The sequence below is a fragment of the Lepidochelys kempii genome, chromosome 6 (genome assembly GCF_965140285.1).
Source record: "Lepidochelys kempii isolate rLepKem1 chromosome 6, rLepKem1.hap1, whole genome shotgun sequence".
Lineage (NCBI taxonomy): Eukaryota > Metazoa > Chordata > Testudines > Cheloniidae > Lepidochelys > Lepidochelys kempii.
The window spans coordinates 126731027-126756719 of NC_136385.1; the positions used below are offsets into that span (position 1 = coordinate 126731027).

A 25693-nucleotide genomic window follows, 5' to 3' on the forward strand; every position below is an offset into this window, starting at 1 on the left:
ATCAAACTTGGTGGGCAGAGGAAATTATTTTGGGGCGTTTTCAGCCATGATGCTGTCTGCTTTGATTTGAAGGTTCACACTCACAATTGGTTGATCAGTCCGTAGTCTAGGCATACTCTTGGATTCCTCGCTGACGCTGAGCTCTGACACTACAATGGCTGTGAGTAACCCTTCCTACCATCTCCGGTTGGCTTGGAGACTCCATCCCATCCTGGTGGATGAAGACCTGGCCTCCCTTATTCATGCCTTCATCACCTCTTGGCTGGACTACAGCAGTTTGCTGTACCTGGGCATGAAACCTTCAGCTCTTAGGAAACTCCAGTTAGTACAAAACACTGCAGCGCATCTTCTCAGCAACACAGGCTGCCGTGAGCCCATCAGACCTGTTCTCTGCTCTCTATGCTAGACTCCTGCAGAATTTCAAATCCAGTTCATGGTTTCAGTCCTTATCTTTAAAGCGCTTCATGGCCTGGGCCCAGGTTACCTAAAAGACTTAGGTTACCTTAAAAGACTGTTTAAAGCTCTGGGATGAAGAGCAGAATTGCCAACCATGGTCTTATGGCCCAATGGTGCTCTCAGCAATCAAAGTCAAGGCTCATCTGTGCAGGAGACAGAACTTTCTCTGGGGCAGGTCCGAGCCTGTGGAATGAACTCCCATGGGAACTAAAGACCATCACAAGCCTCCCCACTTTCTGCTCCAAGTGCAAGGTGCATTTCTTGACCTTGCCCTCTCTAATATAAACACAGAGCAACAGGTATGTTTAACGAACAAAAACCCACCCTACCGAAACAAGATGCTCCACTCCACATGCTTCTCCCTCTGGGGAGAGGGTAAGAGAGCAAACCCATGACATGCGTAGTCATGATACAGATCAGCTGTCCCTTCCCAGAAGCCAGTTGGGATTTTCCCTGGTGCCTCTGTCTTCCGTTGCTCTCTCTCTGTTGTGGTTTTTGCTTCTTTAACAAAGCTGCATGTTTTGTTTTTTTTAAAATCATGTTGAACAAAGCAATCCCCCCTGGCTTTCATTCATTTCTCTAGAAGCAGCATTTCCTGCCCTGTGAAGCTGACCACGATTGAAGAAGTGGACGATTATTTAAGTGGGGAAGTTTATGCCGACTCGTCATCATACCACAGCACATCAGTTCTGGGAGTATTTCACCCTAGCATGAAAGAAGGTAAACATGGCACTTTGTGAGAGAGAATACAAGGTTAGCAGGATTAGGAGCTCCTATCTGGTACCTAAAGATGAGGATTTCTGCCATTTGAGAGGAACTCATTGGTTCCTTGTTTGTTAAATGATGTAACTGGACATATGTGTTCACATTGATTATTTGCAGTACGGTAGTGTCTAAATGAGAGCACAGACCCACTGTACTATTGCCCGTACAACTAGTGGGAGACAGTCCCTGCCCTGGAAAGCTTACAGTCTAAATAGACAAGATGCATAAAGGGTGAGAGAACAAACAGAGGTGAAAGTGACTCATCCAAGAAGCTGAGAACAGACTCCAGATATCCTGAGTCCTAGTTTAGTGCTTTGTCTACTGGACCAGTCTAACTCTCTGTTGGTGTGCTCCTTCAGTTGATCTCCAGTCCCAACAAAGGCTGTTCCAGAGAACGAAGCCCTACACCCCAGTTCTGCAAGCAGGTACATGTCGGATGACTCTTGTGCCCTGGCATTGACTTCAGTGGCTCTCCACACTGGGACACAGGTCCATTCACATGGCTCCCCTCTGCAGGATCGGGGCCCTCCCTTTAGAAGTTTTCTAGTGATCTTTTCCTGTAGGTTCTGGAGCGAACCTGTTAATGATGGTCTGTTGCTTGTACTCCAAAGGAAGCGATTTCCACACGCAGGCAATAACTCATTTCCTCTCTCAGAGCAAAGATATTGAACTAAATTACGGCCCTCCAGAGAGAGAGAGCATGGCTGCGGAGGTGGAAGATGTACATGCAGTGGACCGCATGTATTCCTCATGTAGCAGAGCTCTGCGAGACAGGATATCCAGCCAGAAAGGAGTAGCCAAGGTAGCACCGCAGTGGGGGTATTGTAGGTAAAATGGAGATGGCACTTTCCTTATCAGCCCTGTGTCCCACAGCTCTTAATATCCCCAAGACATGCACCTTCTGGGATTGAATATTCTCCTGCTTAATGGTTTTTTCCAGCCTGCTTCAGAATAAAGGCTGTATGTGCTGAATAGGGTTAAACCACGCTTGTTTCTTGGGGATTGGCTTGATTGAAAGTCATTCACTATAATACCCCCCTGTATTCCAGCCCATGCCTCCTCTCCTAGCTTGGCTACCCTTAGGGCTTCTTCTGTGGGGCCTTTGTCTTGGTACCTGGCACACTCTTTCAGGCTTTCACACTCTCTTTAGCACTGTGTAGGCTAGTGGCTAGAGCACGGGCCTGGGACTCAAAAAATCTGGGTTCAATTCCTAGCTTAGCCACTGGCCTACTGGGTGAGCATGGGCAAGTCACTTCCCCTCTTTGTATCTACATTTCCCCATCTATCTAATGATGCAGTCCTCCTTTGTGAAGTGCTTTTAGTTCTACTGATGAGAAGCACGATGTAAGAGCTAGGTGTTTTATTATCATTACCTGGAGGACCTCTCTTTGTATGCAGGGTGGCGTTACATGGGATTGGAAGGGATGTCCTGGCTCATTGGGTCCAGGCTCCAGCTGTTGCAGGCAGCCCCAGCAAATAATCTCATTAATAAACGTATCAAGTTCCTCCTTGAAACCTGTTAGATGGTTTGTTTGCCCACCAGATAATCTCTTGGTGGGTCTGAGTTACCCGAGGATGAGAGAGATGTTTGCACTGTTAACACAGTGTTGTTTGGATTCTTGTTGTTATTTGCATGTGGGTAACTCAAGATCAGTCTTAGGGGTTTGTGGTTTTTTTAACTCTGCCCTTTGTCAGTCCACTGTCCTGAGAGGAGAATGCATGATTTCCTTGTGAACTCAAGTACCGGTGGTTTAAAAATAACAGAGTGCTCAGTTACTATGGCCACAAGTAACCACCTAGATTATTTTCCTTCCCTTCCAAATGTCATACTGAGCTATGATACACCAACTCGGTACGCGAGACAAGGAAGATGGGTTTGATTGGGTGATAAGTAAGAAGGAGCCTTGGAGATCAAACCACAACTGTAGATTGTGCGTGTCAAGTTTTGGTGTGAACTCTGCATCATGCTCAGCTTTACAAACAACCACCCTCCTTATCTTTCCAAGCCCTGCAACAAGTGGTAAACCATTAATGCTCATGGCAGAACAATCTCTCATTATGTGGCTGCAGCTGGGTACGCGCCTCGTGGAATGAATAAGTTATGAGAGATGCAGTAACCTGCAGCTGTAGGGCTAGCAGAAAGAAGTGAGCATACAAGTGCATATCAGGCCCATCTTCCTGTCCCACACCGGCTCCCGGTCAGCTTTTGGTGCCAGTTTAAAGCCTTGTCCTAATCTTCAGCTCAATTAATGGGTAAAGCCCCAGCTAGATTGAAGAGTTTCTCTGGGACAATGCAGACCACAAATATAATGACAATGTGCGTGAGAGCCAAGGACAAAGCATTCTCCGTTGAGGGGATCTAGCTATGGAACAAATTTCCAGGGAAAACCAAGGTCCGGCCAGTCCAAAGACTGATGATCTCAAGGAAACGCTACACACCCTTCCTCTCCAAAAAGGCCTTCCAACTGTGAGAATGCCATTCCCCGCTTCTGCCAAGCAAATCTCAACCAATCCACAATCCGCCCAACTCCTGGAACAAATGAAACCAAAAGTACGTTAATAAATTTTTAAAAAATCAAAACCAAAACCTACCTCAAGCAGAGCTTCTACCCCATGAAGGGAGACATGCCAGTGGCTCTGTGAAATCCACAGGGACTTCACTGTTGCTATTAACTTTACATGGAAGGTGTCCAGACACTGTACTTGTGGACAGTGATATTAAACCTTAAGCTAAATAGATAGGACAACTGAAAATTCCTGGTGGTCATCTTACTTTACAAGCTAAGCAGGCTTGGAAGTGGGTAGTGCTTGGACCCACTGAAAATCTTCGGTGAGGTGTCGGTGGTTACTCTTAATAATTGTATATGCTGAGGGCTCAGGGTCAAGAGGAGGGGTAGTGAATCCGGTGGCTATGACTGCACACGCAAATGAGTGGGATCCACTGGCTAGTTAGGCATCTTACAAGCCATTGGCCCCCCAGTCACCCCATTTGTGTGTGCAGGCAGTGGGTGCACAATTGCGCATGCATTCTTTAGCATGGACCTCCAGCATCTGCCTTTAAACATGTGATCCTCTCTCCCGGCCGATGGGAAATAATACTCTGCGCTGACGTTTCCGCAGGTTGAGTTCTGCTTCCGTTTTCTCACTTGGTTCCCATGAACCCCATCCTACCCCTTCCCCTCCTCCATAACCTGATCTCTGCAGAGGGGCTTCCAGGAAGTCTGAAGAAAGGATGGGTCTGCTGGCACAAGTGGTACCCTCCTCTCGCACCTTCCCAAGCCCCACGGCAGGATCCATTGGGTTTCCATCCTCTCCGTCTGCTGATGGAGAGGAGGCCATCTGGTCCATGATGTTTCTAAATGGAACCAGCCCTGACTTTAATGTGAGAGACTAAAATGACTATATATCAACCCAGAGAGGGGAAATGGGCAGGCATAGTTCCCCTCAAAAACAGCTCAAGAAATAGCCAGGCTCGCCATGCCCCAGTCAAAGCCAAGCTGAACATCACATCCTGTCAGTTACCTTCACCCAGCTTGGAAACCTGCGAGCCTCTGCCCGTGGTTGGAAAGCAGAAAGAGAGAAGCTTTGCGGCTGGGAAGGGATTCTGGGAGGCAGATTGGTTACATCTTGCTCCATAGCACTGGTTTCTGTACTGCACCTCCAGCTGGCTTCAGTTACGCACCCGCACAAGCCACGCTCTGACAGAAGGGGGTGAAAATGTGTCGAGGGCACAACGTGAGTGTAACGGAATTAAAGACATAGGGCTGATCGGCAATAGTTAAGGCACAGTAGGGTAAATAATAATGGTATTTAGCACCGCTATGAAGCCTGATCCAAAGCCCACTAAAGTTAAAGGAAAGGCACCTATTGACTCCCAGGGGTTCTGGATCAATTTCATCAGTAGAAACTAAAGCATTTTTTATAATGGCGGTGGGCGCTGCCATCTCCATGTTAGAAACGGAGCACAAGGCCCAGCTTTCCAAAAGCCGCTTCTAGCTTTGAGGGCATCGGGGCGGGGCCCACAAATCGAGGCCTTCAAAATGAATGGCTGCCTGCAAAAAATGTGGGATGGGCCCGACATTGCGGAGCAAGTCAGAAACAGAGCAGGGGACAGATCCCAGGTCTCCTGACTTGGGGGAAAGCTCGTTTCTTTGCTTACCAGAAGGAGGACGTTTTTCTCATGACACTTTTACTCCAGAAAAGCTTGGCTTTTCCAGGACCTGAAGTTAGACTAACAGGATGTCCAGCTATAAACAAAAGAACAATCAATGCACTTTCAATGAAATTGTATTATTAGATTACCATTCAAGCGACCAAATAAGTGTTTTCCTAAGGGCTTGTCTACAGGGGGAAATGTACCAAAATAGTTATAGTTATTTTGCTCTAAATTTCTGTGTGAATGGTCTTATTCCAGAATAATTATTCCAGTATAACTATTTTGGCAAATTTCCCCATGCAGACAAGCCCATCGGGACATCTCTAAAGAACAGGGACAGAGAAGTTTCCTGGAAAAATTGGGGGCAATCACATAGAAGATTAACTTGGTTTGATACCAAAAGTTGGTTGATTCTTTAAAGATACTGGAAATAAAATGCTCTCTTAAATACTGGCTTCATTGTGTAATTAGGAAGCACCTGTAAGACTCCTAGCAGTGTTTGACAAAGTTCCTGGCTCACTGACGGCTAGTTAAAACACTGCCTGACTGCAGGGTTTTCAGCGGGCCTATGGGAAGGGGATGAAGGGCTTATCGGCCTGCATGCAGCATTGAATCTGAGGCCAGTTAATGGCAGTCTTTCCATTGACTTCATTGGGTTTAAGATCAGGCTACTTGTGAGGACTGAAGTCTGAAGGGAGCTAGAATAGAGGCTGAGAATGCACCTCAACATGTGTGCTTACGGGGTGTGTCTACACTGCAATAAAACACTGTGGCTGGCTTGTGTCAGCTGACTGAGGCTCACGGGGCTCAGACTGTGGGGCTATAACATTACAGTGTAGACGTTCGGGCTTGGGCTGGAGCCGGAGCTCTGGGAACCTTCCCCCTTGCAGGGTGTCAGAGCTCAGGCTCCAGTCCAAGTCTGGACGTCTAAACTGCAACTTTAGAGCTCCGCAGTCCGAGCCCTGTAATCCTGAGTCATCTGACACAGGTCAGTCGCGGGTGTTTTATTGCAGTGTAGACATACCGAAAGGGGTCTGCAGACACTGGAGTCCTGGCTTGCACAAATGCCATCCCTGGAGTCCTGCTTAGTGTTGTCAGGCCCAGGAGTTCAAAAAACATTAGTCAGGTCCCCAGAATCATAAGGTTGGCTTAAAAAAATCAAGAGCTTTCTAAAAAACCCAATACATGTTGAGTTCTCTTGATTTCCTGTCTGGTGTTTGAGCTTGGAGGGGGGGGTGTCACCTTTTCCAGCTTTTCTCTGCACCCCTGAGGACTAGGGTTTTTATTAAAAAGTCAGTGCTTTGCTGAATTAAATGATACTTCTCTTGTCGCAGCCTTGGTCTGTCTTGTCAGTTTAGCGACTGTAGGCTCTTTGGGGCAGGAGCTCTTTTGCTATGTCTTTGCACAGCATGGAGCCCCAATCTCCGTAATTCTTCGACCACTGTTGTTATTATTTATGGTTATTGTGAGAGAGCCCAGGAGCCCCAGACAAAGGCCATGACCTCATTGCAGTAGGGCACAGACCAAACGCAGAACACAATGATGGTTCCTGCCCCATTGATTCTGGGCTGCAGCCATAGGCATAGAGGGGATTTCTGGGTGAGGTCCTATGAACTGTAGTTGCAACCCTGCAGCCCTGATCTTTCTTGGTTGGAACCTCTAGGTGTTACTGTAATACAAATAATGTGGAGTTATCCGTTGCTTTGGATATCACCCATCGCCTTGGAAATGACTGCTGCGTCTGATGCCGTGTTTTAACCGCATTGCGTGATCACAGAGTAGGCGTTGGCTGGGCAGTGGTAAAATGTTTGTTTAAGCTGAAACCTCATGAATCGCAAAACCAGTAAGGAGAGTTACAGACAAAATCTGAGGGTTGCACAAATTTGAAAGAGGAGCCTGGCACGCGTCCTGATTGGCGCAGAGCCATGAAGTGGGGTATAGAACAAAACACTTGTTACAGCTACAACTCGTCTTTGTTTCTCAGGATAATGTTTTAAGCTATGTTTGATATTTGAGCCAACAGCAAATAACAATCACAAATCTGCAGTGAGGTGTAATTGATGCCAGTGCAGTTTATTGTGCCATGTCTCTCTTACAATACATTCACCTCCCGTTTATGATCTTTCAGGAGACTTACAAATGTAGCACCCATAAAACCTACGGGGTTGGTCGTGGAACTTTTCCATTGCTGTAGTGAAGAGTCACGACAGTACTTTGAATTTACAAACAGCTGACTGATGTCTAGAGGTCACTGCAACCCTCATCGAGAGGCTAGACATACTGCGTTCTGAGTTACTGCTGGATAGAGTATGATTTCATAAGACACGGCTGATATTTGGGAACTTTCACTACTGGATCATGCTCAAGGTTTCTTTTTCCAGTGAAACTTTTTGTAGGACACAGAGCTCTCTCCCTTGGCAGTTACCGGTACTCTCCCTGTTGTTCCAATGTACTTTTATTCTAGACAAGCATCAAAGCGTTATCGAGGGCCGTAGGTGTGAAGAGTTGATCAGATTCTGGGGGAATTAAAGCAAAACCCAGTTTAACATTTGCTGAATCTAGACCATGATTTTTTGGGTAGGGTTCATTATCTCATGGAGGAGCCATGTTAATTTCAAGGCTTCTGGTTCCTACAGAAAACTCAGCGGTTGCCACAGTGATCACTTCAAAAGGGAACTCCAGCAGTGGGATAGGCAGACAGCTCTGGCTTCGCCTCAGACAGCCCCCAAAAGGCTGAGGCTCAACAGAGGCACACGAAAGAGGGGGACGATCCAGGCCACAATGTGGAATTCATTGAAAATCTGGTTCAGCTGAGCGCAGTCCCAATTCAAGAAAGTATACTCCTTGCCCCTGCCTATGTAGGACAGCACTTAAGCATATGCTCAAGTCTCAAGCACCTGCTTAAATGCTGTCCTGAATAGGGTTAGATTTAAGCACCTGCCTAGGTACTTTCCTGAATTGGACTATATGTTGTGACAAAGTTCCTCCTCTACCTTGGTGGGTCTTGCGCTTATTGGTGGATTTGCTCGCCTCAGAGATTCATGGCAGCCCTCAGTTTGGCTGTTTTCATGAACCCACAGTCCAGGTCGACTCTTCCTGTGTCTGACCAGGAGTTAGGAGGTTTGGGGGGAACCCAGGCCCGCCCTCTACTCCGGGTTCCAGCCCAGGCCCTGTGGAATGCAGCTGTCTAGAGCGCCTCCTGGAACAGCTGTACGACAGCTACAACTCCCTGGGCTACTTCCCCATGGCCCCCTCCCAACGCCTTCTTTATCCTCCCCATAGGACCTTCCTCCTGGTGTCTGATAATGCTTGTACTCCTCAGTCCTCCAACAGTCCGCGTTATCACTCTCAGCTCCTCTTGCTCCCAGCTCCTCACACGCACACCACAAACTGAAGTGAGCTCCTTTTTAAACCCAGGTGCCCTGATTAGCCTGCCTTAATTGATTCTAGCACTTTCTTGATTGGCTGCGGGTGTTCTAATCAGCCAGTCTGTCTTAATTGTTTCCAGAAGGTTCCTGATTGTTCTGGAACCTTCACTGTTACCTTACCCAGGGAAAAGGGACCTACTTAACCTGGGGCTAATATATCTGCCTTCTATCACTCTCCTGTAGCCATCTGGCCCAACCCTGTCACAATGTCTTATGTCCGCCTGGACACTTCCTAGAAAATCTTCCTTACACATCCATCCCACTAACATGTCTCTGTTGGTTTATGCACTTTTGTGGTAGCCGTGCTGGTCCCAGGATATTAGAGAGACAAGGTGGATGAAGGATATCACCTCACCCACCTAGTCCCTGTATTTCGTTTATATTATTTGACAAAAAAAAAGGGAGGGGGCAGTTCAGCTCCCTTTGCTGCTGATTTTTTTTGCCCTCCTCTTTTTAAGCAGCTCTTCCTTTAGGGCTTATTTTGGTTTTGCCCCACCACCAGTGCTTTGGTAAAGTTGTTCGATCAAGCAGCCAAAGATGAGAAAATTCCAAAAATCAAAGGTAGCACCTATCACTTTCATTCATCCATGTTGTGCATGCTATATATATTACAGCACAACCAGGTCTCACAATTTTATCATGAGGCTTGTGGTATCTGGTGGCTTTACTTTAAGCCCCAACTCCTGGAGTCATGTGATTTATGTGAGCATCTCAGCTTTCCTTTAAAGAAAAATAAGAGCATTTCTAGCTCTTGTGATTGAAGAGAAGAGCATGAAAATGTGACCTGAGTGTTCCCTAAAAGCTCATAAACAGAAGGCAAAGAAAGAGAACCCCACATGTATTCTTTTTGACCCAATCCCATGGTTTATCAGAGCCTGACTCACGGTTTTTGAATGCTTAAATGTGGCTATGCTGCTTTTGTGGTATACATTCAAACCAAAAACCAATATTTTGAGTCTTAACATTTAATAAGGATTATGAAAAGCTACATATGTGTGACTTGGCTGGGTTAAAGTTGCAGCCTTAAGTTTTGGAAATTCCTGGCTTCTCCTAAGTGTAGGAATTCTCTCCTTTAATCAAGAAAGAATGCTGGATTTTTGCATTTAGCTGTCATGCTTGGAGGGTTTTTTTAAGTGTGTGGGTGGGGGAGATAGAAAAATGGGAACTACTCAGTCTGCAGAGATTCCAGACTGTGCTGGGTTGAGCAATAGAGCCTTAAAGACTTGGATCTGTAGCTGCTAGACCAGTAGTTTACGAGGTTCGCCCCCAAGTGTAACTTGCATGTTCTAATTAGATAAGCAGCCGCCCTGAACGGAGGCCTCCTGAGTTCTGCGTTAGTGGCCTAGAACATCTTTGCAGCAGCTACAGTTTAGGGCAATGTCAAGATAGAAATTGCAACACCGCCCCTCTTTTGATTAGACGGTGACCTGTTCCTGAGATTTTAAACATTTTGGGGCAGAGACCAGCTTTCTGATCAGTGTTTGTACAGCGCCTAGCACAGTGCGGTCTTGGTCCATGACCGGGGCTCTTTGGTGCTATGGAAGTCCACATAAATAATAATCATTAATAATTAATTCGGAAGGGTCTCGCCAAGTTTTAAAAGTCAAGCCAAGTTTGAAGGAATTAGTTTGCTGGATTTAAAGGTGTGTAAGCGTAAAATCAGTAAGACAGTGTGCTTGTATTGGCCTTCCATCAGGATGTAGATACTATATATTATTGGTCATTGTTTGTATCATCGTAGTGCCTAGGAGTCACAGTCAGAGAGCAGGACCTCACGGTGCTAGGCGCTGTACAAACACAGAACAAAAAAACAGCCCATGCCCCAGGCTTTGCTATTGCTGCCAACAGTGTCTGATCGTAGAAATGCAGGGCTGGAAGGGAACTCAGGAGGTCAGAGACAACACCAAGTAAACCTAGACCATCCCTGGCAGGTGTTTGTCCAACCTGTTCTTAACAATCGCCAAAGACGGGGATTCCACCACCTCCCCTGGAAACCTGTTCCAGCACTCAGTTGCCCTCTCGGATTTGCAAAGGGAAAAAATGCACTTTTCTTTGGGATGTTTATTTACTTATTTATGTATTTTTACAGCAAGGGAAGCTTTTGTCAAAGCAGGAAACATGCTCCGGGGATATGTAACAATAGGACTGTATGCTGAAGATGATGCGTTGGTTCTGTAAGTGTTTGTTTTTTTCCTTTTTGGCAAGAATATGAACTGATCTGCACCTGAGTGAATTCCGTTGTATTTTAAGGACAATGTTCCAACTGTCTGGGCATTACCATAACTGTTTAAATACAGCTACAAGCCATAGTGTAGAGAGGGCCATAAGGCCTGCACTGCCCTGTAAACAGAGATGGGCGACAGGGCGTGGATCACTTGATGACCTGTTCTGTTCATTCCCTCTGGGGCACCTGGCACTGGCCACTGTCGGAAGACTGGATGCTTGGCTAGATGGACCTTTGGTCTGACCCAGTATGGCCGTTCTTATGTTAGCTAACTATGAGAGGACCCTGGGCAGGAATGCAGGAGAACTGGATTCTCTCCTGGCTCTGCCACTGACCTCCTGGATAAGCTTGGATAAGTCACTTTATGTCTCTGTTGAAGGATTCTTTTCCCCAGTCTCAGTTGCTAAGTTTTCGCTTTCTTGTCATCTCACAACCTTGCTAGTTCTCTACCCACAGAATTGGCCGGGGCAGGCAAGATCAAACTTATAATGTAAAAAAAAAAAAAAAAGAAAGGCAGAGTAGTGTGGGGGTGTGGAGAAAATGTTCATCCCTCCTTCACCCATCAGAAAGAAGCAAAAGAAAAAGTCTCCCCCTCAGTTTTTCCCCCCTTTGTTGGTTACTTTTAGCTGCTTATTTCTCCTCGGCTTCCTGTGCAGAGTGGGCCTGATCCAAATCCCATTGAAGTCCGTGGCTGTCTCTCCAGACCCCATTCCTTCAGCCTTCAAAAGGGCATCAATCTCAGTTTATACCCTGGGCCCCAAGAGTTTCTTTGTGCTATAAAGCCATGTGGCTGGGAACCAACAGAAGGGAAGCCCCTTTCTAGAGTTTTAAAGCCAATGCAAAACTTTGCCCAAGTCCTTGTTGACTCTGCTATATTGCAGCGAGCGGCTGCTGGCCATTTCAATGTTCAGACACACGGCGCTAGGTGCTTCCTCTGTGCTGGGCATCTACAGTTTTCCCACTGAGGCCGGTGAACATAGACCCCCATTTAGGCCGTGATTCAGCCCACCACCTCATCACATGCTCAACATAAAAGCGAATCAGGGCCTTTGAGCTCACTCCTGCGAGGGGCCGAGCAGCCGGGGCCAGATTTTTAAGGGTGTTTGGTTATCTGAAGAAGCAGATCGACACGTAGTAGGATTCTCAATTCACCGAAGTGCCAGACTCCCATTAACATCGGTGTTTGCAGCCTAGGGACCTATCTGCATCTTTTGGTGCCTAAGTACCTCTACAAATCGGGTTCTCCATGCTCAATCCAGCAGACCGTGTAAGCACATGCCTGACTTGAAGCATGTGAGGAACCCCACTGAAGTCAGGGCCAGACTGGAGGATCACGGTGGTCCTTTCTGACCTTAAAGGTCTATGAGTCAAGCACAGAGTTCAAATGCTTTGCTGGATCCTAGAGTGCTCAGGACCTTACAGGATTGAGACCCTGATGACTTCAAGTCTCTCTCCCTCCCCTGCCTTTCCCCACAGTGTACTTACTCCAGCCCCTAAGGACATAAACAATGCGTTGTGCGTAAGATGTTGCATTCAATTGTTGTAATAAACCATTTTCCTGTAGGGCCCGTAAATATGCTGTTCCTCTTCCAGCGCTGCTTCTAGCTAGGCATGAAGATCACAGACTAGATAGCATCCCGCTATCAAAACAGAGTGCACCGGACATAGTTCAGACAATCAGGTCCCAATTACTGGAAACATTTGTAAGTATAATTGCTGTGTACGATAAAAATAAATGCACTTTCTCAGTTACACGGGGAGTTCACGAGATACTGCATGACCATCTGCGATGTGTTCATAGATGTGTTTAAACAATTGCTGGGAGGGTGGGGTTATATCTAAGTGGTGCCTAGGCTTTGCACCATTCCACTGGAGAGGGGTGAGTTTCACACCCACATGCGTTGTTAAGCCCGCTGGATTCATGTGTCTGCGTTCCAGGCGTTTTAAACACGTCCATAATCTGAGCAGCTTCCACCCAACATATAAATGGCACCACTCCGTAAAATTAGCCCCTGCATTCTTCTGGCCTTGATCCTTTCACCCTAAAACCCATCTCACTTTGTTCTCTTGCAGCCAGAAATCACAGTGGAAAATCTCCCCCACTACTTGAGCCTGGAAAAACCCTTACTCATTTTGTTCAGCGATGGAGGCCTAAATCAAAGAGTGAGAATGGAAATGTTGAGTTTGGCGAATGGAAAAGGCCACGAGGCATTTCTCGCTTGCTGGATGAACCTGTGAGCATGAAAAAACATGTTTGCTTCTTTCCAGGACCCTAGCTCACAGCATTCTGAGGGATGCTAAAGCTGGTTCTGCAGTTACTGAAAACACCATCTAGCTGTTTTTTAAACCAGTTATTCAGTGTGAACTCACTGGGAATCATGGCAAGGTTGCCTGGAGATGCAGGAGGTCCATACCAGTCCTATGTCCATATTCCTATGCTGATGCTGAGTTATTTAGCAGTGATTAAAGTCTTTAATAATGTAGGCACGTACAACAGCGAAACAGTGACCCAAAGAGCCAAGTGCAGTCAGAGTTGAATGATGACTATCCAGGTTCAAGGAAAACTACTAAACTGTCAACTACTAAACTATCAATAGCCTTGTTCTTGTAACTGATGCCATTTATTTTTCATCCATAGGAGAACAGGGTCAATTAATTCTTGCTGAAGGAGCTCATTTGATTGATTTTACTTTCTTAGTAACTAAGGTGAAAATACTCATGAACAGTGCAATGAAGGGCTGGGTGTGGGAGAGAAAGGAAAGTTTTCAAAAGAAGGAGCGAAAGAATTAGAGCAAAAGAAGGGACCGGCCCGCCCCGCCCAGCCCCAAGCAACCGACTTGCACAACAGAGCAAAGATGACAGCCAAGAAACACAAAGTTGCAGGAGGGAAGATTTTTATCCCTTCCCCCACATGTATTTTTAATTATTCCATCTCTTAATTTTTTTCTCTTCCCCGAGGCACCTCAATAAATTAATCAGAAAGTGCTCTGCCTACAAGAACTGTACTGCGGGGTGGGGAATAATTTAGCTGATGGGGAAGGCACCTTCTTTCTTTTTTTAAGAGAAAACAACCTGGTTGCCAGTAATGTGTGGGATATAAGCACCCGGTGAACTTTTGGCCTTCTCAAATTCTCCCTTCACGCCCCTGTCCTCCACTCTTCTTTATTTAAAAAGGAAAATCACCTTTTTGGAAGGAAGAAGTCTAGTTTCAAAGAGGAAAAGGTTGTGTCGTTTAAATGGCTAGACTGGGAAGGAGATGCCTGTTTGCTTTGTAGCTAGTAAAATGCACCCTCCTCTTCTAGGGTGAAATTCACGACTGTGCAGAAAACCAGCCCCACGCCTCGGCAGCGCTCATCGCAGGACTTAAGTGGTTCATAAGGCTGATGCTAATCATCTTCACATGAGTGAAGTCACCCCCGCCCCCGTGCCCCTACACAGTGGGCCACACTTCCTCCCTATTAAATGGTCGCTCTCACACAGATACATTAGGTCTGATCCAGCTGAAGCACATTTACCGAGAAGCACATGGGTAATCTTATTGACCTCCATGCAACTGGCCACATGCTTGAAGTTAAGCACGGGCTTAAGTGCTTTGCTGGATCAGGGCAGAGCGCTCAGCACCTCACAGGATCTGGCCTTTGCTGCTCATCCCTGTCGAGGGTGACCAGATAGAAAGAGTGAAATATCAGGACAGGGGGTGGGGGTAATAGGCACCTATATAAGAAAAAGCCTCCAATATCGGGATTGTTCCTATGAAATCGGGACATCCTGTTCCTGTCTCATTGCTAAAGTGTTCGTGAACAAGTTCAATCTGATCTGTTCCACAGGAAAACCACTCCTGTAGGCAGAGGAGTCCTAAAGGCATATTTCAGCATTCCACCTCCTTTGCCACTTCTTGCTTGGGTGAACCTTCATTCCGGCGGGGAAGTATTTGCATTTCCTTCGGACCAATCTGTCACCGAAACGAACATTTTGTCTTGGCTCGAGAAATTAATAGCCGGGCTCGAGATTCCCAGCAGTAAGTATGCATGTTTGTGTGATGTTTCTAAGCACTGTGCTCAATTGTCTGTCATGGTTATTTAATGATGGGAAAGTACAGTTATTCTGTGCTTGAGCCAAAGCACAAATAGTCCAGCCAGAAAAGACCACTCGGATTCTGCAGTCTGAGGTGCGGCGCTTTGCGGGACTGCTTATTTTCCAGAGCCGGGTAGGAATTGTTCTGAACTGCCATCAGTTTTCTGCAATAATCCACAAACCTGTATTTGACCCCCATTACTGAGAACTGGGCTTTCTCAATGCTGACTGCTCATGAAAAGCCTCCTGAGTCTGCCCCAATTCTCATACTAGGAACTTCCAGTGCTAGGCATGCAGCCTTCCTGTGCATTTACTGGCAAAGTGCGGTATCGGTGGAAGTGCAGTATCGGTGGAAGTGTGGTATCGGTGGAAGGGGATCTGGTGCTTCGCACCGTAAATTCTTTGAAGATGGAGTATTGTTGTTATTAGTAACTGTGCAGTGGCTTGTGTGACTCGGGAATTGAGGTGGAAAAAGCCAAAAAGCTTTTCATAATTCGTCCCTACAACAATTTCAGACTCACGATCACTAAACTAACACTCAACTTTGGAACAATGTGAAATATAAACCTGGTGTATTGTTAAGGACACTGGGGCAAGACCAGGTGTTTTTCTGAGGCGATAACCTAGGGCCTGATCCAGACCCCATTAAAGTCAATGGAAAGACTCCAGTGGGTTTTGGGTTAGCTTCCTAGTGGCCAATAACAAGATTGTGGACATCCCTTTTTAACATAGTATCTACCAGCTGTTGTCCCCAAATCTCTTTTCCTCCACAGCTAAAGACATCTCTACATGCCCATGTACTCTGGGTAGTTTCTGGTAAGTGGAGTCTTTTTCTCCACTGGAATAATTCCTCAGAGATCCTAATTTCCAAACCATTTCCAGTCAATGCCTACAGAACCAACAGCTATATTCTTTATAGTACTGTTGAGCTCAGGATAGCACCTGGATCCTATGGCGACAGGTGTAGTGGTAGGGCTGATCGATAGCGGGGATGGCACAGGCGAACAGGAGATGGAGCCTGAGTGCTAACATCTAGCACCCTTCCCGAACGACTCTTTCCAAACTAAAATCTGGATAAGCTGGTTCGACTGGATTCTAGAGTGCTTGTTTAAAGCCGACTTATCTAAACACACCAGATGTTGGCAATGTCAGTGCGACTCACATACAGCAGCTTGGACAAGGGGACACGCTTTTTGCCAATGTTCTTGTTGAAATACGCGTCCCTTTCTTCCGTCGAAAAATTTCAGAATTTGAGACGTTTTGAGAAGCGCTAAACCCCTGGAGACGGTTTGGCGATTTGTCCCCCTCTAGTGGCAGGGCCACATATTAGGTTTATGAGTCTGCTACTGCTTCCTAGTAATAGACTGGTTGGTGGTGGAGACTGAACTCAGGACCTAGTGACCTAAAAACATGGCTTCTACTTCCTGAGCTAAGAATCGGTGTGTGCACCGTGAGGCAGCGGCACCCTCATAAACCTGTTACGTGGTCTGGCAACTAGAGGGAGACAAAGCTCCGCACGGTAGTAATATGTGGCGCTTTTGTGGTAATAAAAGGCCCTCAACAGCTGTATCGAATTTTAGTTTGGAAAGAGTTGCAAGACTAATTTATCTCATGCTTTAATGCCCACAAATTGTAGAATTACCAGTAAAAATATACGTAAGAACCTTTCTTATCTAATTGAAACAGTCTACCTCCCTTCCTTTCAGTAGTTTTCTTGAACAAGATAACGATCTCCTACTTCCTGTTATCAGCAGAGTAATGCTCAATTTCTCGCCTTTCTGTCCAATCTCCCAATCTTGGTGGGCCCGAAATGACACCAACATCGTTCAGTCTCTGGTGTTTCCCCAGAGTCTGTGCGAACGATCTGAATGTGCTCACCTTATATTGAAGGAATCATTTTCTCTATCGTGTGGGCTTTTCATTTGTGCCCATGTCCCGTTCATGGCAGGACTGGGGCCTTTGTGTAGAATTCACCCATGGGCAGAGTCAGGACAGTGCCCCAGTGATGTCCCACATAAGCCCTTTTCAGCCTTTAAGTCCCAATTTCAGCTTTTGTGCATATGTTTATGCCTTGCATGCTATATTTCTGTTAGGGCATTTTCCTTTTGTAGAAACCTAATTCAGCAGTACACTGAATTGTTTCTTAATTCAGGCTCCAGTTCAACAGAGCATTTAAGCACATGCTTAAGTCCCCACTGAAATCTTTTTTTTAAAATATTATTGTCAGAGTTGTCCCAACTACTTCATATGGCAGATGTGATCTCCACCTCCTCCCTGTTCAGCTGTGACATACTAATGCATTGGAAGGAGATTTCCTTTGTACTTAGAACAAAGGATTTGTCTTAATACTAGTCCTCTCTTCTAAAGTCAGAACAATAGACAAGACATCCACTGTCCACCTTTTTCAACATACTTAATACTTTTTCATGGTGGGTGGGTCCAGTTTGGTTCTAGTCAAATAAGGTCAGCGTGGTTCCCTTGTGCAGCAATTCTAGAGGAGCGAAAATAACTTTTAAACAATGAGCTTTATTTGCACACATAAGAACATAATGCACAATACATAATACACATCAAACATAATACACATAACACACGATAACCAAAGCCTGTTGGTTTGCATTAAATCTTTCTGGGGACAAAATGGTTTGAAGGAAGGGGATAAATGTGATGCAAAGCTTGAATTTTTTTTTTAAAAATCCACAACTTTGGGGGGAAATGGAGATGTTTTGAAAAAACACCAGTTTCTCATGTGCAAAACAAGAATATGGTATTTCGAGTCCTGTCCCTTTAAAACTCCTCTAGCCCTTTGGGAACTTTTTACAGGCGCTCACAGTCTTACGCACTGGACTTCACCTTGGAGGGCAAGAGATCTCCTCTACTACAGGAGGAATTTTAAAGGGCCAGGACTGCATATTGTATTTATTAAATTTACTGTATTATTGTCCTCAAATTGAAGGCCCTGTTTAAAGACGAAATCCATTTTCAAAAATACAAATTCTTTGCAGCCATGAGAAAAACAAATGTCCCGAGTAGCTCATGGAAACTGCAGTTAAATTGTGATTTTCATAGCTGACTGAAACTGCTCTGGCCAAAGAGAAATGATAGGCCCTGGCCTGCACTGAGAATCGCACAGTGAGGGATCTACAGGACTGTGCAGTTCTCAGTGCAGGATCTGGGCCTACCTGCCATCCATTGTGCCCCAACCCTCGGTCATTAACTTCTGATTGTATCCTCTTCTCAGCTACTTTGTCTGATGAAGCCTGGAAGCCTCCTCTTCCTGCTTACAATTTCTTACACATGATGAAGGCCACCCTCCCTGAATTCACAGTGCACACAGTTTATAGTCGTGGTGGCACCGATGAGCTGCAGCAGGCAGAGGAGGTCTCTGAGGAGAAGCCGACTGTCCGAGAGGAGCAGGTGGAAGAACCGGGGCTGGAAGCAGAGAAAGGCCAGTCGCCAGGGAGAGACTTGCGTGGCACGGCCCCAAGGCTGGCAGGAAGAGAGAAGCCACCCAAGCGACACACGGAGCTGTGATGGCCAACGATCAGCCTACAGGTGCTAATGAAGGCCGTTAGAAGGGTGACCAGGATGTTCCTCCCATGCTGATCCAGCATTTAAAATGGTCACAGCAATTCTTTAAACCCAAAAGGGATGAGGTTGTGTGAGAAACTGGCCATGGAGTGAAGGCCGCAGCAGGATTACTATTTAAAGCCCCATTTCCAAGCTGATCAAGCGCAGGTCATTCTGTCTAGCACTACGATCTGTGTTACCACTGCCAGTCTCTGAGAATGTTCCTGCGGGTGCATCCCAATGGCCAGATGGTCAGGTCACTGCATAAATCTCACCCGTTGTATTGTGTTTCATGGCAAATCAGGAAAGGAAATAGCTTGGCATTCTGCTTTTTGCAAGCTGATCAGGATGTGAACAAGCTAATTCCTATGGCTGAGGGCTCTGTCCACACACCGAACTCACCCAGTCTAGTTAAAGCCATAGTGTACGTGCAGTTATACTGGTATAAATGTGATTACACCAGCATAAGGCACCTTTATACCAGTATAAGTGCATCCACACTAGGAGCTGTACTGGTATAACTATGTCGGTAGAAAAATCACACCCCTCATGGAAATAGTGACATCGGTACAAAAGCCGCGTGTGGCGCTGGCCTTAGAAAAGGGGAGCGGAGTGCGGAAGACAAACACACTGGACTTCCCAGGTCTTGTCTTTCCCCTGACTGCTTGGGTAGGCCTAGCTCTGCTCAGCTGAGTCCATCACTCTGCTGTTTCGGAGCAGGGATGGGCCCGGACATACAAACTGGCTGGCTCCCTGCAGGCTGATTGCAGGCAGCCGTCACCAATCATCTCACAGTTCCTCCCGTGGTGACTAGTCAGGGGGCTGCGAAGTGAGCAGACTAGGAAGGGAGAGCGCGGAAGGACAGCCGTTCAGAGCTGGGCAGAAGGCATCAGGGTTTAAAAGGAAGATTTAAAAAGATTTAAAAAGAGAGCCAAGGCTGATGGGAGATCTGTTTCACATCCTCTTCCAGATTGGGAGACTTACCACCCCGGAAAAAGGCAGCATCCCTTCGGCGCTTGCTTCCCTTTTACAATCAAGGGTGGTGGTAATCCACGTTCCCTCTATGGTGCACGGCGAGGCTGCACAGTTAATTAGCAGAGCCGCACTGCACTCGGATGTGGCCACGGGTGGGCCTGGAAGATGGCAGTGGGGTGAGGTGGGGGCTGGTGATGGGATGGGGTGTGTGGGGCTACGGTGTGGAGAGACGCCTCTCCCTCCCAGCCCTGGGGCTGCGGCGATGGGGCGAGAGGCCTCTCCCTCCCAGCCCTGGGGCTGCGGCGATGGGGCGAGAGGCCTCTCCCTCCCAGCCCTGGGGCTGCGGCGATGGGGCGAGAGGCCTCTCCCTCCCAGCCCTGGGGCTGCGGCGATGGGGCGAGAGGCCTCTCCCTCCCAGCCCTGGGGCTGCGGCGATGGGGCGAGAGGCCTCTCCCTCCCAGCCCTGGGGCTGCGGCGATGGGGCGAGAGGCCTCTCCCTCCCAGCCCTGGGGCTGCGGCGATAGGGCGAGAGGCCTCTCCCTCCCAGCCCTGGGGCTGCGGCGATGGGGCGAGAGGCCTCTCCCTCCCAGCCCTGGGGCTGCGGCGATGGGGCGAGAGGCCTCTCCCTCCCAGCTCTGGGGCTGCAGCGGGGGAGCGAGGCACCTCTCCCTCCCAGCCCTGGGGCTGCAATGGGGGGAGAGACGCTCTCCCCCAGCCCAAGTGCTGCTGAGGGGAGAGAGGGCTCGGGGGAGTCCTCTCTCCACGCCCCAGCCCCGGGGCAGCCTACACCCCAAACCCCTCATCCCCCGGCCCCACCCCAGAGACCACACCCCCAGCTGGAGCCCTCCCCCCTGCACCCCAACCCTCTGCCCCAACTCTGAGCCCCCTCCCAAACTCCAAACCCTTCAGCCCCACCTCCACCACACATCACCTCCATATTGGTGCACATAACAAGAAATCATTCTGCACAGGGGTGGGAAAAATTAGCGGGAACACTGATGGTAACGTATTCATTTGTGGGGCCTAATCCACAGGGGCTACTCACGGGGGCCTGGGCTGCAGGATCAGGCACCTGCTAGGAAGGGAAGAAGGCCTGGTCAAGATCCGTTGAAGGCCGCGGGAATGTTTGTGCACAGGATCAGCTGGCATCCGCTCATTTCAACAAACTGCCCTTGGAACGAGCCCTTCACACCACTGGGCTCAATTGCCCAGACTCCTTTATAGTGTTAACACACGCACAAAAATGCTAATCAATTGCTCAGAGCATTGTAAAATGCTGTGTTTTCCCAGACCTGCATGCTGCTTAGGTACCCCAGTGATGGGAGTTATTTGGAATGCCTGGTTGGATAGAAATAGACGTAGAGCTGTTTGGTTTTCCCGAGGTCACTGACTGAAACAGACCGTTTCTTGACCTAGTTTTGAAGGCAGGCTTCAAAGCAGACGTTTCTTTTTTTTCTTCAAGGTTGTATTATGAATCTAACACAGGCCTATCGGTTAATCGCAGTTAACTCATGAGATTAACTCCAAAAAATGAATCGCGATTAATCACAGTTTTCATCACACTGTTAAGCAATAGAATACCGGTTGAAATGTATTAAATATTTTTGGATGATTTTCTACATTTTCAAATATATTGATTTCTATGACAACACAGAGTAAAAAGGGTACAGCGCTCCCTTTACAGTATTATTTTTATTACAAATATTTGCACTGTAAAAATGATAAACAAAAGAAACAGTATTTTTCAATTCACCTCATACAAGTACTGTCATGCAATCTCTTTATCATGAAAGTGCAACTGACAAATGTAGATTTTTTTTTGTTACGTAACTGTACTCAAAAACAAAACAATGTAAAACTTTAGAGCCTGCAAGTCCACTCAGTCCTACTTCTTATTCAGCCAATCGCTAAGACAAACAAGTTTGTTTACATTTACGGGAAATACTGCTGCCAGCTTCTTATTTACAATGTCACCTGAAAGTGAGAACAGGCGTTTGCACGGCACTTTTGTAGCTGGCGTTGCAAGGTATTTACGTGCCAGATATAAAAATTTTATTAAAGCTAATGTAAAAATTATATAATGCACAGGTTGAGAAAAAAGAAAAGGAGTACTTGTGGCACCTTAGAGACTAACCAATTTATTTGAGCATGAGCTTTCGTGAGCTACAGCTCACTTAATCGGATGCATCACGAAAGCTCATGCTCAAATAAACTGGTTAGTCTCTAAGGTGCCACAAGTACTCCTTTTCTTTTTGCGAATACAGACTAACACGGCTGTTACTCTGAAACCTGTCATTATGCAAGGTTGAGAAAAGTGTGTCTGTACATCTGGATATAGTGTTTAGATTATCCACAGATACAAAGTTTGTTTAAAAACTCATAAGATAACATCTAGTACATAATCTGCAATAACCCAAATTCAGATGAATAAATTTAATGATACAGCTTAGATATTTGAATCCGAATACTCAGGTACCTCACTCAAGAAAAGTTATACAGAGAGTTAGTTGTAGAAGCTATAGGAAGGAGTGTAGATTGTCCCTCAGTAATTGAGCATTTAGGATGTGCTGTCCCTTAATAGATATAATCAATCAGAGAAGTTTTTCAGTTACTTTCTGATTTCGCTTCTCTTCAGCACTCCAGCTCATCTCTCCTGGTATTGCCGATGTCCGGTTCTAGATAGATGTCCCTTGAAAATGTAGAAAACATCCAAAAATATTTAAACAAATTGTATTCTATTATTGTTTAACAGTGCGATTTAATTTTTTTAAACGCTTGACAGCCCATACCTAATATAAAAAGAGCAGGAGCCTGTAGTGCTGTGAACTATTCCCAAGGGAAATAAAGGGAACAAAGTGAACTGGATCCTCAGCTGGTGTCGATCCATTCTAGTCTACAGAGGTTCTGATGCTACGCTCTTCACTAGTAGCTGAGTGCCTTCTAGTAGTGACTGAAGCAATATGACCAACATCTGGGACATGCTGTTTGCTCTCTCATCCTATCCCCAGGAGGAGAAGCGTGCGCAGGGGTGTGCTTTCTTTTGGAATTTTTTATAACCTATACCCAGGGTCTGCGGAGCGCCATTGGCTTCGGTGTGATGACTGACAATCGAGGATCTGGCCCGGTGTGTTTCATTAGTAAGGCCCTACCAAAGTCACCCTCCACTTTGGTCAATTTCACAGCCGTGGTATTTTAAAAATCATAAATGTCATGAGTTCAGCTATTTAGATCTGAAATTTCCTGGTGTTGTAATTGCAGGGGTCCTGACCCAAAAAGGAGTTGGGGGGGGGCGGGTCGCAAGGTTATTGTAGGGGGATTTGGGGGTACGGCCACCCTTACTTCTGGGCTGCTGCTGGTGGCAACGCTGCCTTCAGAGCTGGGCACCCGGCCAGCAGCCGCTGCTCTGCAGCCGCCCAGCTCTGCAGGCAGCGCAGAAGCAAGGGTGGCAATAGCGCGACCCCCCTAAAATAACCTTGTGACCCCCCTGCAACGCCCTTTCGGTCAGGACCCCCAATTTGAGAAATGCTGTCTGCCCCAGGAAATATGTGTCGTATTGGGTAAAAGCACACAAAAGACCAGATTTTGTGGGAGGAGACCAGATTTCACAGTCCGTGACACATTTTTCATGGCCTCGAATTTGGTAGGGCCCTATTCATTAGTGTAAGTGTGCTCACCGGAAGGTGTGATCTCTGTCTCGGCCCACTGAATGCTTACTTGTCAGAGGACCTGCTGATCTGAAATGGAGTTTGTGCCAAGGGAAGGGTGTTCAGATATCCCTGCTCTTCCTGACTGTTCCCTCTGTAATTTGGCTGCGTGGCAGGGATGCTGTTACCAGGTAGGAGTGCGAGAGCCTCACCTTTGTTCCTGGCACTACAGGCCGCCCTTGTGTGGAAGGCGGGTGGGGAGGGATCGTTTTTAAAATGCGAACGGCCCCGTGAGAATTGAACCCACAAACTAGACCTTTGTGCTCGCTGCAGCCCGCTGCTCTCACCTGCAACGTCCCCCTTGGAAGGAGCGCACAGGGAGGGAGGCTTTGAAAGGCAGATGATTGTGCTAACAGCTGAATCGCTGGTCATGAACACACGTGGAGTTCTCTGCTAGCAGCAGGGAGAGCTTGCTGGCATTAGCCACTCTACACCGAGTTACACTCCAATAATTGTCGCGTTGGGCCTGATCCTGTTGAAATCTAAGTGAGTTTTACTGTTGACGTTAGTGGGAGCAGGAGTGGACCCTTCACTGCCCCCGGAACAAGGCCCTATACGCTGCTCAAGACCCACAGGCTGATGGAGGCTTTAAATGATGCCCAGTTTAGGCTCTCTTTGCTGTCGTGAACTTCACTTTTGGTTCATAGGCACAACCACTAAGGGAAATTCCATCCACTGTTCACAGCTCTTGGAGAAAAAGAAGCAAGGGATTATTAAGGTGTCTATGCCAGAAATCTTTAAATGGAGCCAAAGGGAATGAAGACGATTAATATCCCCCTCTTTGTCTAATGCACGTTTAATAGCAATGCAGCCTTTGTGTGTGAGCAGGGAAAAGTTGACATGACAGCAAATGCCCCAGTACAGGTATGTTGCTGTCTTTTATCTACACCAAATCAAATCTAAATACTAAGGTCTTAGGCTGGCACTATTCATTTTGAGCCAGATCCAGGAAATGTCCATGTGTTAAATGTTAAATCGAGATTGGATGGCTTGTTCTGAAGTTATTGGCTTGGTTCGGAAATCACTGTGTGGAATGCAATGGCCTGTGTTATGCAGGGGATCAGTCTGAATGAAAGCCCTAAAATCTATGAATAACTTTGCTCGGGTGAGTAGCCGTGCAGTGGGACTATTCACCCAAGTAAAGCTAACCATGTGCAGAAGGGTTTGCAGGATCAGAGCCCTGAGTAGTCCCATTGAAGTCAGTAGCAGTTTTGCCTGAGTGAGGAGCACAGTATCGGGTCCTAAAACATGTTGGATTATTCAGGTTTAGTCTGGGATTTTTAGCTGAGAAGCTGTACTGAATTTTCCGACACCAGCAGAAAACGTAAGACCAGACCGATCCGTGCATATAGGAGAGAACTCATCAGATGTCCGAGGTATACTGCTGCAGTGTTTGGTTATCATCAGAATGCCCACAGTTCTCTTCATCAGCTGAGAAAAGGGCTCTGGGTTACACTGATGTATTTGCTTTGGGTCCGAAGCAATCCCGGGGAAGGATAATGGATGGACACAGTAGCAAGAGGGAAAAAATCATCGACAAACCTAATCCATTCAGGTGGTTTTGAGTGGGAAAAAAAACACTGTGTTTGTAGGAAGAGGTCTTGAATCCTTAGGGTACGTCTACACTGCAGTGTAAGCCCAGGGTTCAGACTCAGGCTCAAGGCTAATGCCCTTTCTGTCTAAACACAAATCACGCTAGTCCAAGGCTTGGACCCAGAGTCCCAGGACTCCACAGGGATGCAGGGTCTGAGCCTGAGTCAAGCCGGGACCCAGGGTTCAAGCCGTATTGCTTTGCAACATAGACACAGCCCCACTCGATGCGTGCTCTGGGAGTCTGCCAAAAGTATCACACAAGCCAACTTTCTTTGTTCTCTGGACAGTCAAGTTTGGTGGACGATCAAGTTTTCCCATACTACACCCTGAACAAAGGGGTAGAATGGCCCCACATTTACGGAGGATGCTAGGAATTCTGAGATATGGGTGGTTGGACTTGGGCACACATAATACAGGGAAGACGAAGGAGCCCAAGGTGAGACCCAGGGTTCAAGAATTCCTAATCGGGGTTACAAATGAGTGGAGATGCTCAAGCTTTTAACAAACCCAGCATCGGCTAGCTCAAGTTCTGCTATTCCTGGGCTTACATTGCAGTAGAATAGCATTAAGATACAGAATGAATCCATGTCGTGCTTCAAAACAGAAGTCCTTTTCAGTGCACGGTATGTGTCAAGGGACTGGAATGAGGCCAATGATCTTTGTGTGACTGTGTGTATTGATGCATTTAAGTTAAATGAAGCACAACTACAGTGAGCATCAATTATATCCATTTCCTTCTCGGACATTG

The 25693-nt window shown here is 46.8% G+C and overlaps 1 protein-coding gene across 7 annotated transcripts in view; it reads left to right on the plus strand.

The window, feature by feature from the left end:
- Window positions 1-21774, plus strand: part of TXNDC16 (thioredoxin domain containing 16) — an 82550-nt gene extending 60776 nt beyond the window's left edge. For all 7 annotated transcript variants that reach the window (XM_073350120.2, XM_073350126.2, XM_073350119.2 and 4 more), the window contains 6 exons: window positions 1040-1176; window positions 10895-10979; window positions 12594-12732; window positions 13103-13263; window positions 14857-15047; window positions 18345-21774. In XM_073350120.2, coding sequence (XP_073206221.1) covers window positions 1040-1176; window positions 10895-10979; window positions 12594-12732; window positions 13103-13263; window positions 14857-15047; window positions 18345-18637 — 1006 coding nt within the window. In that variant the 3' untranslated portion in view covers window positions 18638-21774. The remainder of the gene's footprint in view (window positions 1-1039; window positions 1177-10894; window positions 10980-12593; window positions 12733-13102; window positions 13264-14856; window positions 15048-18344) is intronic.
- The last annotated feature ends 3919 nt before the right edge of the window (window positions 21775-25693 follow it).